Below are 16,321 nucleotides of genomic sequence, written 5' to 3'. Positions count from 1 at the left end.
TTTCCTTCAATTCTTCCTGCAATTGGCATAGGACTGAGAGACAATTTGCAGTTTTAAAGCTAATTTGCTGCAGTGATACACTTTCCCACATGGCTTATACCTTGTTCTTATGCTATCTGAGTGACTCAAGCATAATAACAAAATCAATGGGGGCTCCATGATTTTAGATTATCCCTGACTGTCTGGTTTTTATGTTGGGGATTGTCAGTTCTCAAAAATGATCTTATTAAAACATATATAAGTCCATTATCTTTTCTACATACTTTATATAGGGGAAACACTGATCTTGCTATGTGCTCCTCGCAGGACGCGGTGTCGCTGACCCCCTCTCCAGGCAACTTCCCCTCAACAGGAAGGGTGCTTATTACGAGGTGTGTCATTTCCTATGTCCCTGTTCTCATTCTGACAGCTCCTAATGAAATCCCCCCTGCGTGCACACAGACACACACACATCGATGTTACCTGCCTTTAAATCTTGTCAGTGGCTGGCTCTAATGAGCAGCAGCACCTTTACAATCCAAAGGCGCTGTGACATTTGGGTCCCCAGGTCCTCTCTGCTCTCCCCAGGGGGGATTCCAAGAAAATACATTTTTTGCTGGCATTTACTACTGATATTTGAAACCCAGCATCAGACCCTTTTTCGCTGGGTCCAGAGACCCTTGTCATCAGTTGTTAGAATGTCAGCCATGTTACGGAAATCAAATATTTATGAATCTCCAGTTGTTACCATTTGTGACTGATGTTACACAGTATTACACAGTGACTGAGTGTGCAGTACATGTCTAATATATCAGAATATATAGGTATATAAAAGCATAGGTATGTGTATTGATTCATTAGGGAGAAAACACACAGTAGAGGGCTGCGGGTCCAGACAGAGATCATTGCCGCATGGTCAGCATTTTTCACGTTGCAGGCGGTCAGACATATTATTTTGGGATGAAAATATATTTTTTGTCTCACAGATTATTTGGAAACATCATCTTTCTGCTTTGTAAAAGCACATCTTTGTCACATTATTAATCTTTGTTGCTGCATCACCTTCAGTAGCCTACCTTTCCTATTCTAGTTGGGTGTGTGAGATCAGCCTGGTCTCAGACTAGACATAACATAGGAAATATGTGACACTGAAATTATGATATGTTACATTTAGTGGTTTTACATATGACAAGTATAATGCAAATGACTAGCAACCCAAAGTTTGTGTCCAATCTCATTACCGCAAACTAGCATTAGCATTTGAGCTAATTAACAAACTTTTTTTTACTACTTAGCATGTTAGATAACCCTCCCCCTAACTCTAACCTTAATCTTTTTAGCTAACTCTTCCCCTAACACTAACTTTTAACCTAACTCCTAATCTTAACCCTAAACCCTAATCCAGCTAAGATTAGCCAGCTTGCTAACAGTAACCACCTAGTCACCTAGCTAACGTTAACAAATATAAATTGGAATTTGTAACATATCATACATTTTGCAAATGTAACCTATTGGACTAATGGCAATTCCTAACATATCATACACATTGTAATACATAACATTTGATAACTAATGGATGATGGACATCCACAAATGAATACATACCATATGAAATGTAACATATCATACTAAATGAAGTGTCTCGGATTTACGTATAGAATAATGAAAAATGCATATACTGTATATGTGGTCTCATTGAAATAGAGTAGGCTGCCTATGCATGGTTGTAGAATCACTGGCAGTTATCTTTCCAAGGAAATGTCTGAAAATCGTCACACTCCTAAAAGGTAGGCTATAAAAATAGCTTGCAAAAGTGCAAGTCTCCCCAACTCTGCTTTTCTTCCAAATCCGTCAAGTATATTGTCATATAGCCTAGCAATAATGGGCCACGTGAAAATCTCAATTCAACCCAGGCTATTTCTTAGGTTATTTTTGCGCATTTTGATATCGCCTATAGGGCACAAAATTGCTGAGACCATGGCTGGTTGGGACCAGTTCTTGCAGTTGGAGTTGAACAGAAAACCTGTGGGTGCAGTATGAAAAGCTACGGGTGCAGTATGAAAAGCTGCGGGTGCAGTATGAAAACCTGTGGGTGCAGTATGAAAAGCTGCGGGTCCAGTATGAAAAGCTGCGGGTGCAGTATGAAAAGCTGCGGGTGCAGTATGAAAAGCTGCGGGTGCAGTATTAAAAGCTGCGGGTGCAGTATGAAAAGCTACGGGTGCAGTATGAAAAGCTACGGGTGCAGTATGAAAAGCTGCGGGTGCAGTATGAAAAGCTGCGGGTGTGGGCGGGATGAAGAAATCAGTCCCGCGCAGTCCTCTACACTGAAGCACATTCAATTAGCATCATGAAATATTCATGCTGGAATGGTTAAAAAATTATTTTTGAAGAAAGAAATGTTTGATGTCAGGTCTCACTGTGCCGATACAGTACCCTTCTTCTCTCACTAGCATGGAAGAGAGCAAACAGAAAAGATGGGGATGATGTGCAATACCAGTTAAATAGCTGAGTGCAACAGGGTTGAGTCCTGTATGACACAGGTGACATAGTTCTCATATGTTACAAGCTGTACTGTATATGAAAGTGCGGGTTGGAAAATAAGCCTCGACTTCCATGGGAGTGTGCTCTAGATGCGTCTTGTTCAATTCTGTGGTAATCGGTCCTGTCAACGAAAGCTTCATCCTAGCCTCTCCCCCTCATCTTGTGCTTTCGCCGTCACACATTTTAGTACAGTATGTCTCCCTTCTATGAAGGTAGAGAATGCTCTCTCTCTCTGGCAGGTGTGACCAGTAGTAGGGTGCATAGTTAGACAGTAGGAAACACAGGCTGCTGGGTTGGAACTGAAGGAAAATCAGGGCGGTTGCCGAGGCTTTTAGTCCCATATGGCATGGTTAGTTGCCTTGGGTTTGACATGTTAGCCTAGACGTGTGAGAAGCCTTGTCATAGGCAGGCAGGCAGCCAGCTGAGAGGGTCATCTGTTGTACTGGATGTATACTATGTGTGTTCTGCAAAGCACATAGGCAGGGTAGAGAAGACCACGTGACTACTATCTGTATAGTTTGCATCTACAGAGCCTTGAAAGCGGCATGCATAGCTGGCTTAAAGCGGCAATCAGCAGTTGAAACAATAACAAAGTTTTCCGCTAAAAAGCTGAGGGATGGTGCTCGAGAAATATAAGCACTCTCAAATTCATAGACAGAGTATAGGAAAATATTCAGACCATGACTTTTGACATTTGGTTAGGTTAAAGCCTTATTCTAAAATGTATTTAAAAAATCTGCATCGATCTGCACACAGTACCCCATAATGACAAAGCAAAAACAGGTTTTTAGAAATGTGTGCTATTTATTATAAAAAACTGAAATATGACATTTACATAATTATTCAGACCCTTTAATACCCTTTAGCACCTTTGGCAGCGATTATAGCCTCGAGTCTTCTTGGGCATGACGCTACAAGCTTGGCACACCTGTATTTGGGGAGTTTTTACCCATTCTTCTCTGCAGATCCTCTCAAGCTCTGTCAGGTTGAATTGGGGAGTGTTGCTGCATACCGATTTTCAGATCACTCCAGAGATGTTCGATCAGGTTCACGTCCGGGCTCTCGCTGGGCCACTCAAGGACATTCAGAGACTTGTCCCAATGCCACTCCTGAATTATCTTGGCTGTGTGCTTAGGGTTGTTGTCCTGTTGGAAGGTGAACCTTTGCCCCAGTCTGAGGTTCTGAGCCCTCTGGAGCAGGTTTTCATCAAGGATCTCTGTACTTTGCTCTGTTCATCTTTGCCTCAATCCTGACTAGTATCCCCATCCCTGCCGCTAAAAAACATCCTGTTAAATCTTGGTTTCATCAGACCAGAGAATCTTGTTTCTCATGGTCTGAGAGTCTTTAGGTGCCTTTTGGCAAAATCCAAGTGGGCTGTCCTGTGCCTTTTACGCTTCTGGCTTCTGTCGGGCCACTCTACCATAAAGGCCTGATTGGTGGACTGCTGCAGAAATGGTTGTCCTTCTGGAAGTTTCTCCCATCTCCACAGAGAAACTCTAGAGCTCTGTCTGAGGGACCATTGGACAATTCCTTCGACCTCATGGCTTGGTTTTTGCTCCGACATGCACCGTCAACTGTGGGATCTTATATAGACAGGTGTGTGCCTTTCCAAATCGTGTCCAATCAATTGAATTTACCACAGGTGGACTCCAATCAAGTTGTAGAAACATCTCAAGGAGGATCAATGGAAACAGGATGCACCTGAGCTCAATTTCGAGTCTGATCGCAAAGGCTGAATACTTATCTAAATAAGTTATTTCTAAAAACCTGTTTTCGCTTTGTCATTATGGGGTAGTGTGTGTAGATTGCTGAGGATTTGTATTTATTTAATCAATTTTAGAATAAGGCTGTAACGTAACAAAATGTGGAAAAAGTCCATGAGTACTGTATGCATGCTAAAAACAAAAGGTTCCTAGAGTATCCTTTAGAGGTTCTTCAAGTTGAAACTGTGGGGGAACCCCTATAAGTTCTTCGAATAACCATTTAAAGGGGCTCTTCAAAGAACCTTTTTAATGGATCATTGAAGAACCTTTTGGGGTTAATTTGATGAACTGCCCCCCCTCCCGTATTATTATTATTGTTGTTAATAATAATAATAATAATATACATAACAATAACACCATATTTAGTTTTCAGTGTTTATTGTTATTTTAGTGGCAAAGCAGGAAAAAACAATCTAAAGATGAGGTAAACTCCCAGCAGAGCCCCAAGTTCAATGGGTTTATCCTCTGGCGTGTTGATGTTAATGTGTTGATGTTTTCTGTATCCATATCCAGAATGATTTTTCAGTGCATGGTGATCGAACAGGTTTCCTGTTAAATTCATCAGAGATTAAGTCTGTGAATGTCACGCCCTGGTCAAGGTATTTTGTGTTTATCTTCATTTATTGGGTCAGGCCAGGGTGTGGCATGGGTTTTTGTATGTGGTGTGTATATATTGGGATTGTAGCTAGTGGGGTGATCTAGCAAAGTCTATGGCTGTCTGGAGTGGTTCTCAATCAGAGGCAGGTGTTTATTGTTGTCTCTGATTGGGAACCATATTTAGGCAGCCATATTCTTTGAGTTTGTCGTGGGTGATTGTCCTTAGTGTCCTTGTTCCTGTCTATGTGTTAGTGTACACAAGTATAGGCTGTTTTGGTTTTTGTTACGTTTATTGTTTTTTTGTAGTGTTTGTATTATATTTGTGTTATGTTTGTTTATTAAATTATGGATCGCAATCTACACGCTGCATTTTGGTTCGACTCTCCATCAATGGAAGAAATCCCTTACAGAATCACCCACCACAAACGGACCAAGCAGCGTGTCAACAGGCAGGAGCCGCAGGAGAGGCAACAGAGGTAGCAGCAGCAGGAGCAGCAGCATCTGCAGTGGGAGAGGCTGCACTACCTGGAGAAATGGACATGGGAGGACGAACTGGACGGTAAAGGACCCTGGGCTCAGCCTGGAGAATATCGCCGCCCCAAGGAAGAACTGGAGGCCGCGAAGGCTGAGAGGCGCAGGTATGAGGAGGCAGCACGGCGAAGCGGATGGAAGCCCGAGAGTCAGCCTAAAAAAATTATTGGGATGGGGGCTCACAGGGAGTAGGGCTACGCTAGGTAGGAGACCTACGCTAACTTCCTGTGGTTACCGGGGGGCTAGAGAGATCGGGCAGGCACCGTGTTATGCAGTGGTGCGCACTGTGTCCCCAGTGCGGGTGCATAGCCCGGTGCGGTATATTCCAGCTCCGCGTATCGGCCGGACTAGATTGAGCGTCGAGCCAAATGCCATGAAGCCGGCTCTACGCATCTGGTCCCCAGTGTGTCTCCTTGGGCCGGCTTACATGGCACCAGCCTTGCGCTCGGTGTCTCCAGTTCGCCTGCATAGCCCAGTGCGGGCTATTCCACCTCGCCGCACTGGTAGGGCGACCGAGAGTATTCAACCAGGTAAGGTTGGGCAGGCTCAGTGCTCAAGAGCTCCAGTGCGCCTGCACGGTCCGGTCTATCCAGTACCACCTCCACACCCCAGCCCTCCGGTAGCAGCTCCCCGCAACAGGCTTCCTGTGCGTGTCCTCGGTTCAGTACCACCAGTGCCAGCACCACGCATCAGGCTTACAGTGCGCCTCGCCTCTCCTGCGCTGTCGGAGTCTCCCGCCTCTCCAGTGCTGCTGGAGTCTCCTGTCTGTTCAGCGCAGCCAGAGCTGCCAGCCTGCATGGAGCAGCCAGAGCTGCCAGCCTGCATGGAGCAGCCAGAGCTGCCAGCCTGCATGGAGCAGCCAGAGCTGTCAGTCTGCATGGAGCAGCCAGAGCTGTCAGTCTGCATGGAGCAGCCAGAGCTGTCAGTCTGCATGGAGCAACCAGAGCTGTCAGTCTGCATGGAGCAGCCAGAGCTGTCAGTCTGCATGGAGCAGCCAGAGCTGTCAGTCTGCATGGAGCAGCCAGAGCTGTCAGTCTGCATGAAGCAGCCAGAGCTGCCAGTCTGCAAGGAGCTGCCAGTCTGCAAGGAGCTGCCAGTCTGCAAGGAGCTGCCAGTCTGCAAGGAGCTGCCAGTCTGCAAGGAGCTGTCAGTCTGCAAGGAGCTGCCAGTCTGCACGGAGCCACCAGAGCTGCTAGTCTGTAAGAAGCCGCCAGAGCTGTCAGCCTACATGGAGCAGCCAGAGCCACCAGTCAGCGTGGAGCAGCCAGAGCCGCCAGTCAGCATGGAACAGCCAAATCTTTCAGTCTGCCAGGATCCGCCAATCAACTAGACTCTTCCAGATCTGCCAGTCAACCAGACTCTTCCAGATCCGCCAGTCAACCAGACTCTTCCAGATCCGCCAGTCAACCAGACTCTTCCAGATCCGCCAGTCAACCAGACTCTTCCAGATCTGCCAGTCAACCAGACTCTTCCAGATCTGCCAGTCAGCCAGACTCTTCCAGATCTGCCAGTCAGCCAGACTCTTCCAGATCCGCCAGTCAGCCAGACTCTTCCAGATCCGCCAGTCAGCCAGACTCTTCCAGATCCGCCAGTCAGCCAGACTCTTCCAGATCCGCCAGTCAGCCAGACTCTTCCAGATCCGCCAGTCAGCCAGACTCTTCCAGATCCGCCAGTCAACCAGACTCTTCCAGAACTGCCATTCAACCAGACTCTTCCAGAACTGCCAGTCGGCCAGGATCTGCCAGTCGGCCAGGATCCGCCAGATCCGCCAGTCGGCCAGGATCTGCCAGTCAGCCAGGATCTGCCAGTCAGCCAGGATCTGCTGAAACCACCAGCCAGTCAAGATCTGGTAGATCTATCTAACTGCCTGAGCTTCCTCTCACTCCCGAGCTTCCTCTCACTCCCGAGCTTCCTCTCACTCCCGAGCTTCCTCTCACTCCCGAGCTTCCTCTCACTCCCAAGCTTTCCCTCAGTCCCGAGCTGCCCTTCAGTCCCGATCTGCTCCTCAGTCCAGTGGGGTTCTGGGTGAGGACTACTAGGCCATGGTCGGTGGCGAGGGTGGACTATCCAGGGACGCGAGGAGAGGGGACTAAGATATTGACTGAGTGGGGTTCACGTCCCGCGCCGGAGCCGCCACCATGGACAGATGCCCACCCGGACCCTCCCTATTGTTTTGGGGTGCGTTTGGGAGTCCGCACCTTAGGGGGGGGGGGGGTTCTGTCACACCCTGGTCGAGGTATTTTGTGTTTATCTTAATTTATTGGGTCAGGCCAGGGTGTGGCATGGGTTTTGTATGTGGTGTGTATATATTGGGATTGTAGCTAGTGGGGTGATCTAGCAAAGTCTATGGCTGTCTGGAGTGGTTCTCAATCAGAGGCAGGTGTTTATAGTTGTCTCTGATTGGGAACCATATTTAGGCAGCCTTTGAGTTTGTCGTGGGTGATTGTCCTTAGTGTCCTTGTTCCTGTCTATGTGTTAGTGTACACAAGTATAGGCTGTTTGGGTTTTCGTTACGCTTATTGTTTTTTGTAGTGTTTGTATTATATTCGTGTTACGTTTGTTTATTAAATTATGGATCGCAATCTACACGCTGCATTTTGGTCCGACTCTCCGTCAATGGAAGAAATCCCTTACAGTGAATCCACTTTTTTTTAAATTATACAGATGATTAACAAAACATGCACGATAGTATTCATACCTTCATATTGTGGAAAATGTGAATGAACTGTTTTGATAATGGTTTTCATGCACATACCTTGTCCATAATGTAGTGGCCTATGGGATATTCATTGAAGAGGTAAGGGAGGAGGATGATACATGTGATTGTGCATAACATACCTTTGTGTATGCCTCCTCGTCTTTGTATACTTGCAGAAAAGGATGCAAAAGTGAGCAGTTCAGTCGTCTGCACCCAATACATCTTGGCTTCAACATATTCTCATATCCTACACATTCTTACCACTTTGTTGATTTGATATCCATTGAATTTTGATTTGCACCAATATGAAAATATAGGTGGTATCTCCATAAAACAATATCAATTTTCATCATACAAGGGACAAACCTTCCCTTTAAATTGAGACCTTTACATTTTTCAGTTAAATGCCTGCACCTGCTGTCCACCTGCTGTCCTTAACTGCCCAATGTTTCAGTTAGGTTCCTGCAAGAACGCTGACCAACTAACGAGGTTCCTCAATGAATCTATTGGGGGCAATTTTCAGTGCTTAGAACCTTAAGGTTCTTTGAAGAACTTTGAGGATCTTAGAAAAACCCTTATTGAACCCCTAATTTGTAGAGTGTAGAGCAAGGACTGACCATCCAGATATCAAAATAATAGTTTTAACCATGGCTTGAGGCAATACAGTGTTTACATTTACTTTGTTTACAAACATTGGGGTAAAACAAGCTAATATTTTGGGTTCTGATTGGGTACGATAGTTGAACTAAGCTCATGGGACATTAACAAGTTATATTCTTCAAGAATCAATGGGTCCATATCAATAATGTATAAGTCAAAAAATGTATGCACCAACTGCGGATTGCCCCTTTAATAATGAGTGCAGGTTGAGGTTACTATCTTGTTTTAGAATGTTAGTGCAGTCAAATCCTCCCCAGCCACACCTGTGAGCATTTGTTTTTCATCTGTGTTATTGTTTCTGCTTTGAGAGTGTGAGTCAGTCAGTCAAAGAGCCAGCCTCTCTCTGTTATGTGCCTCTAACATTTGAATAGAGTAGGATGGCATTGCATCAAGTGCACAACACATGGGTGGATGTATTTAGTAGTGTCCTGTTCCTGAGTACCACCTGGTCCTGAGTCATTGATCAAAGAGATCCACAGAGCTCTGAGCCCTGTAATTGGCTGTATAGCCATGTACACTGCACTACATGTGTCCCATGGGCACCAGGCTCATGACTCACTCGGCCCCTGGGAATGAGTTGTGCTGTTGGACTTGATTTGAAAGGTAAGTTCTTGTGTATTCTGCTCTTGATCAAATTGTTATGGCACAAACTGCATTGTATGAAATATTTCACCATAGACATTCAGTAATTTATCAAAGGATGTGAAATATTTGTTCATGTAACAATATGTTTTATAGCCAGTACTGTCGAAGGTCAGTACTTAATCCCCAGATTCATTGGATTTTGTATGTTAGAGAGCCCATTGTTTTTATGGTCAAATCAATGATTGATTGAGTTGATTTGTTTCCATTTGGATAGGCCTAAGATCCTTGACGAATGTGTCGTATGGATGCCCATGTGCACAATGTGAGATCAATTGAGCTCAAAGCATTAATGACCTAATCTGGTTGGAGCCTCAGGGTTCATAGTGCATTAAAGTGTTAAGGGCCAGGAGCCCCGGAGTCGGCCGCCTGCTGCACGCCTCACCAGCCCACCTCTTTTTCTGCATTACAGAGTACTCAGGCGTGAAGTTGCACTTTATCAGTCAGAGATGAACACAAATCAATATCGGCACAACGAGGGATATGGAAATTCATTTGGAAGGGGTGTGTAAGAGCTAGGCTGCAGTAATAAATCAATTTATCATCTGACTGGGAGACAGCATTACTGGTGAGACAGACTGTGTGTCTGTGTGTGTGTGTGTGTGTGTGTGTGTGTGTGTGTGTGTGTGTGTGTGTGTGTGTGTGTGTGTGTGTGTGTGTGTGTGTGTGTGTGTGTGTGTGTGTGTGTGTGTGTGTTGGGGGTGGGGGTGGGGGACAGAGACAACGGCACAGGAAAACAGTTTGGCAGTTAGACAGACGGAGAGGCAGAGTAAATAGAGGGAGAGAAAGGTAGACCGAGTTAAAGGGAGAAAGAGAAAATAAATACTGGGAAAGACAGAAAAACAGAGTCTCCCTAATCAGTGCAGTGGAGCCAGGTGCGACACAAAAGTGTTGAGGCGCTCAGTACTCCAAGGGGGTCAGAGGGGTTGAAAAGTCAGTGTGCAGGGCCTGGCCCTCAGTCACTTGGAGTTTAGGAGTGACGTGATGCTGACAGCATGCTGTCATGTTGCCGTCCTGACTGATATGATCCAACCATCCCCTCAGTTAGGGGACAGCCATGCACAGTCATGTCACAGGGCGCTGCAGTGCCTTGCTCCAGCATCTCCGTTCAGTTGCTTTATAAGCCTTACCTTAGCTTATGAGAATGTGATGGTTTAATGATGTGTTCCGATAAGGTAGGCTACAGTGTACTTTACTCTTAACTGTTTTCATTTTTTGTCATGTATCTCACAAAATCAATCTCAGCATGGCTGCTGGGTGAAACGGGATGTTTACGCCAAATGTTCTCTCCAGTGTTGAATAACCTCTGTTTTCTTCTCCAGAATGTTGCTAAAAATGATAGAGATGTCATGCCATTGCCTACTGCTCTAGCGTTCTGGCTAAAAGACATGAGGAAAATAAATGACTGGACTATTTTAATAGAATAGTATTTCCATTTCCCCCTCCCATCCCTGCCTTTCATTGCTTCCCTGTTTTGGTTTTCCTGTACTGTATTGTCATGAAGGAGCATGATCATAAGCAGGATGAGTTTGAGTGATGTGTGGGAAGGCTTCTTTCATTGGTCATACTGTGTATCTCACTCTTTCATGTGCTGCTCTCTGCTTACACATGCTTGATCTAGCTCGCATGTGTCTAGACTAGAGCTTTGTCAAAATTGTGTGTCTGTGTGTGCCCCCGTCTGTCTTTCTGTGCCCCCCCCCCGTCTGTCTTTCCGTGTGCCTGTGTGTCTTTCTGTGCCCCTGTCTGTCTTTCTGTGTGCCTGTCTATCTGTTTGTCCATCTGTGTCGTGTTTATAGTACAGTCCATTGCTGCAGTCTTTGTGCTGTTATTCACTAAATGAATCCTGTCTTGGTTTATTCTGCTGCAGTCTGACCTATTTCCTGCTTTATTATTTTGCCAATGAGGGAGAATTAAGCAATTATCTCTGTGTGTTTGGAGCCACTTAATACATTAACTTTTTCCATTTGCATTTTGGCACTCTGTGATCCTACAATGAAATTACTTCATTTAGGTTCTATTTTACATATTTACATAGTATGAGTCCACTAATGATTCAATCTGGAGTATTCTCTTTTAGCACATTAACATTCACAGACGTGGGCTACTTATTGGAACATAATGTTAGAAGACACCTTCACAAACATCCATAACAATTATGCTTTTGTCTGTTTACTTGAAATTGGGAAAGAGGGGTGAGAATGACATGAGGTAAAGCTGTGTTCTGAAAACACCCAATCTGTTTTACCGGGAACGACTTATCTTACATTCTTGAATCTTTTTGAAAGAAAGGGTCCTATTTTGAAGATCCTTCTTGTTTTGTTACAGTACTTTGTAACAAAGGTCTTACAATCTCATAGCTACCAAGCTCCACAAATGTGTATGAAATTGTTTACATTCTTTCTCTTTCAGTAAACGTTTTCACAGCTCTTTTGAGCGTTTTTAAGGTTTGTGTGTTCTTATATTATCTGTTTCCTCCATCTTCTCCATTCTTGATCCTAGGTCCCCTTACAAAGAAACACAATGATGATTTAGGTGATAATGACGGGGCAGAGTATGAAGGTATTTTTTGATGCCAAACTGATTTGCATGACAAGGAACCCTCCAATTTTTCCTCTTTGATTTTTTTTTTTTACATTTCTTGTCCTTTTTTGAAAGTGAAGATTTTTTTTCCCCGTAATTTTTGCTGGATGTGTTTTGTCTTTTTTGCTTGATGTTTTAAGAGTATGTTTAATGTCGCACATCATTCCAGAGTACTTCATTGTTAATAATCTAACATAGGTTTTGCTTGAATTCTTTTTACATTTTGTAAACAAATAAATACATGTTGCATCCCATCTAAAAGAGAGTAACTATTAACCCTTGAATTAAATCGTAACACCTTTTTGCATGATTTTTTACAACTCTTTTCCTTTTCCAAAATAAAATATACTATTCCAACCCTGGGGAATTCGATACCCTGATCAATCCTAACACATAAGTCACCTTCAGTTGTGTTATAAAAAAAACTGTAAGTTTCCTATGCAACATGTATGGATGTTCCTGGATCGTTATGGGCAAAGACCTGTAACATATTGATCACAAATCCCTTCCTAACGAGGCCTCTTCATCACTATTTTACACAAATTCAAGTACATTATGGCACAGTTATGTAAACCTAGGAATCAAGGCCAAATGTTTAAATCAACAAATCTAAAACGGGCTTCTCACTGAAAAGTAACAGACTGAAGAAAGTACTCAAATAACCCCAAATTAAGTTATTCAAAGAGAAAGTGAGAAAGCGAACTTCCTACTTAATGACAGAACACAGTCTTAATAATGCACATCTCCTGTATAATCTGGTGAAATAAGCACCAATTACAGAAAACTAAACTAGGAATGCGGCAGCTATCTTTGATCTGCAGCAACTTGCGATTTCCTGAGTACACACATCAAAAGATTAGAGACACAAATATACAGTGAAATCCCAGCCAGCCTCTCAAGTATTCACTTGATAAAGAATCCAGGCCAGACTAATAATCCTCTCTAAAACAGAAGACAATATGCTGTTAAAACCAACGCATTGAGATGTGTGAATGAAATGGCCCGAGGACCAATCGGCTTGATATCTCACTGGCGGTGCTCTTTTGACATTTAACCTATTGCCACAACAGAGGTATGTAATCAAATAACAACAACACACTGCCATGGAACCTCAATGTCATGGAATGTAAGATGTGCAGGTCTCTGTAGGCGCCACTCCACCTGTGGATTTGTAATGGATGGAAACTTTTGTCCTCAGGAGGATTGTGACAGGGACATTCTCTTTATACTGTAGCTTGTCAGCAAGGCCATCCAGATGTGGCATTGGATGGAGATCCAGTGCAGTGCTTTTACAGCTAGTCTTCTGTGATGTGAGCGCCTGTATAGGAATGCACCTGTCCTCACTTACCTCTGTACCTTACCTACAGCTAGGATTAGCCTAGCATGCCATGGTGTCCACGTAGGATGCATGACCGAACCCTATGATTAGTAGGCCCAGTTTAGAACAAATGGCTGAATTGCCATCTATTCTCAAAAGCCAGCACACACACTTCCCTGGCATCTATTCCTCATTGATGGAGGTTTAAAATGGTTTGACCTCTGTCAGAGAAGCCTGGAATCCCTCCAAAGGATTTAGAATGTGCACTTGCTTTTGCCACTCACAAAGATGAAGTGAACACAAGAACAAACAGCATAAAGGACTGTGAATGACGAATGATGTAATGGACATCCTGACAGACACTGTAGCCATAACCCTCTGTGACCAGATGTGTGTCACTTTAATCTGCTGTTGGCACCCACACAAGAGGCAGAGGGGGGCAACATATGCACTGTATGAATATTTCACTTTCACATGAACACATGAACGCATGCATTGACATAGACAGACAAACAGACACGCAATCTTTAGTCTTCAGTCCTAGTTTTATTTGACATATTTAATCATTTACCTTGCTGTTATGTTTGTAACTATATGGAGAGATCAGGTATTACTCTCCTGTCTCAATGCTGCTCTAGTTTACACACTTGCGTGAATCCAGCTGCTCTTCTGTGATTCAATTAATTAATCAAAGTGAATGGAAGATGTTAGGATTCTGATGCGCAATTTCTGAAAATAATTTAGATTTGCCCTCCGGATCGCTCTCTTTACAGTATCTCCCACACTCCCTATTTCTCTCCCCCCACTTGTTCTCTCTGTCTTTCACCAAAAACATGTACTTTTGCGCACACACACACACAAACACACACACACACACACACACACACACACACACACACACACACACACACACACACACACACACACACACACACACACACACACACACACACACACACACACACACACACACACACACACACACACACACACACACACACACACACACGCGCGCATGCACACACACACGCATGCACATGCACTCAGCAGCTGCTCAGTCCTAATCAATATTATAGAAGTTATGGATTGCCTACTGAAGACGTGAGGATTAGAGGTGCCCTGGCATTTTCTTCACACTTTCACTTGAAATGTAAGAAAGAGAGCGAAGGAAAGAGAAAACAGAGTGGGAGAAAGAAAATCAACTAAAAGAACAGAGATGGGCTTGCATTTTGCAAATACAGCCTCATGTTTTGCCATAAAGGCATTGTGGAGGATGCCATCCTACTTTCTTTACTATTTAATTACTTTCCTTAGCTCTGAGACCTCCTGCAAGTGTCCCCCAACACCAAACATCGATAAGATATTGAACATGAATGTGGATATTTTGCACCCAAGATGAAACGTCTGTCTCCTTTGTGGAATATAAAAGTAATCAGAAGCCAATTTTTTTGTATCCCTCACTATCCCCCATTTAATTCAAACCCAGCGGCCAAACTAGATGTCCTCCCTCAAAGACGGCATCAATTGAGTTGATGTCATTATGCAAAGTTCAGTAAGCGTAACACTTTGTTAAAGGGAAACGTTGGATGTCTGAAATTGAATTAAAAACTTTTCTTGAAGAATGTTAATCATTAAAACATTTAGGTTCAATCGTGTTTATTAGATTCTACGTTACTGATAAAACTAGCCACCTGTGCCGCTTAAATTGAAATGTCACTTTTAATCTCTACGCTTCTTTAATGCTGACAGTTTATTGGCCCTCCAAAAATAAGAGCCCATAAAATTTCCTGAAACAAAACACAAGATTAATATGGAATTTTCAATCACCAGGAACATGTCATACTTGTCACGTATGAAATGAACGGTATCACGTGCTAAGCAGAAATTGTCTCAAAGCTAAGTCAATGTGTCCGAAATTATGAGAAAACCAAAGCGTCCACAATTTAGATTGCATCTCCAGCTGTCATTTTAATTTGTCCTTTAATCATTTCCTTCCCCTTGCAGACATCCGTGAAAGCGGTAGCCCCAAGCCAGTGATGGTATTTATCCATGGGGGATCCTACATGGAGGGCACTGGGAATATGTTTGACGGCAGCATCTTGGCAAGTTACGGCAATGTTATCGTCATCACAGTGAACTACCGGCTTGGAGTATTAGGTAAGGTTTTCCAGATTTTGTCCTTATCACTAATCCCCCACACTAGCAACCTATATATATACTGGACAGTAGGCGCCCATCAATGCTTTTTCTTTGCCTTGGGGGGGGGGGGGGGGGGGGCAGTGTGAAACAGAGTTAAACGGAGGTGCTATGGTTTCACCCTCAATGAGATTATGCTGTCATTTGTTTTCATGAATATCCTTATTCTCGCTTCATATGGTGATTTACCCCTCCTGAAAAGCATCAAGGCTTTAATGCACACAACTCTGTGGCAATATCCTCCTTTCACTCACACCAGCAGCAATATGTGTCAAAGGAAACCGAGCTTGGAGGCACAAGATTTAAGATGATAGTAAATATGGGGTATAATTATAACCATGAATACTTTATGACCAGCCCCCAGCATGAGCCCCAGCTTTTGTCCCCATAAAGCAACTATTTCCAAATTGATTTCTCTCCATAACAAGTCTTTATTTGTACAAATTATGAATATTAGAAAACGTGGTATGTCAGATGTTTTTATTGTGAACAATTTGGCAACAACTTGAATGCCTCCTGAATTTAAACTAACAACGATAATAATTGGAATTTTAAAACATTAGGCCTGATTCCTCTGGACTGGTTTCATGTTGATTGTGTTCATGTGAAGATTTAAAAGCACCAGTTTTGGTGATGATCAGGTAAGTGGTGTGGCTGTGTTTTCACTAATGCTGGTTCTCCTGTCAAGCTAAGAGGCTGTGGTTTGGTGCTACAGGAAAAATGGGAGCATATTTAATCAGATGTATCTTTTTAGCATCACAAAGAGTCTTGTTGACATTTTCCTCAGTGTTTGTATTTACCCCTGTGGCGGTGGGG

General features: G+C 43.6%; 1 protein-coding gene across 3 annotated transcripts in view; it reads left to right on the top strand.

Moving 5' to 3' along the window:
* LOC123996923 (neuroligin-1-like) overlaps positions 1-16,321 on the top strand; it is a 277,027-nt gene that overhangs the window by 65,665 nt on the left and 195,041 nt on the right. For 2 of the 3 annotated variants that reach the window (XM_046300767.1, XM_046300768.1), the window contains exons 3-4: positions 11,911-11,970; positions 15,314-15,466. In XM_046300767.1, coding sequence (XP_046156723.1) covers positions 11,911-11,970; positions 15,314-15,466 — 213 coding nt within the window. The remainder of the gene's footprint in view (positions 1-11,910; positions 11,971-15,313; positions 15,467-16,321) is intronic. The other variant, XM_046300769.1, reaches the window with a different exon arrangement.

The sequence above is a fragment of the Oncorhynchus gorbuscha genome, linkage group LG15, assembly GCF_021184085.1.
Source record: "Oncorhynchus gorbuscha isolate QuinsamMale2020 ecotype Even-year linkage group LG15, OgorEven_v1.0, whole genome shotgun sequence".
Classification (NCBI taxonomy): Eukaryota; Metazoa; Chordata; class Actinopteri; order Salmoniformes; family Salmonidae; genus Oncorhynchus; species Oncorhynchus gorbuscha.
Note: the sequence above shows the minus strand (reverse complement) of the source record. Positions and strands in the feature narration are given on the sequence as shown.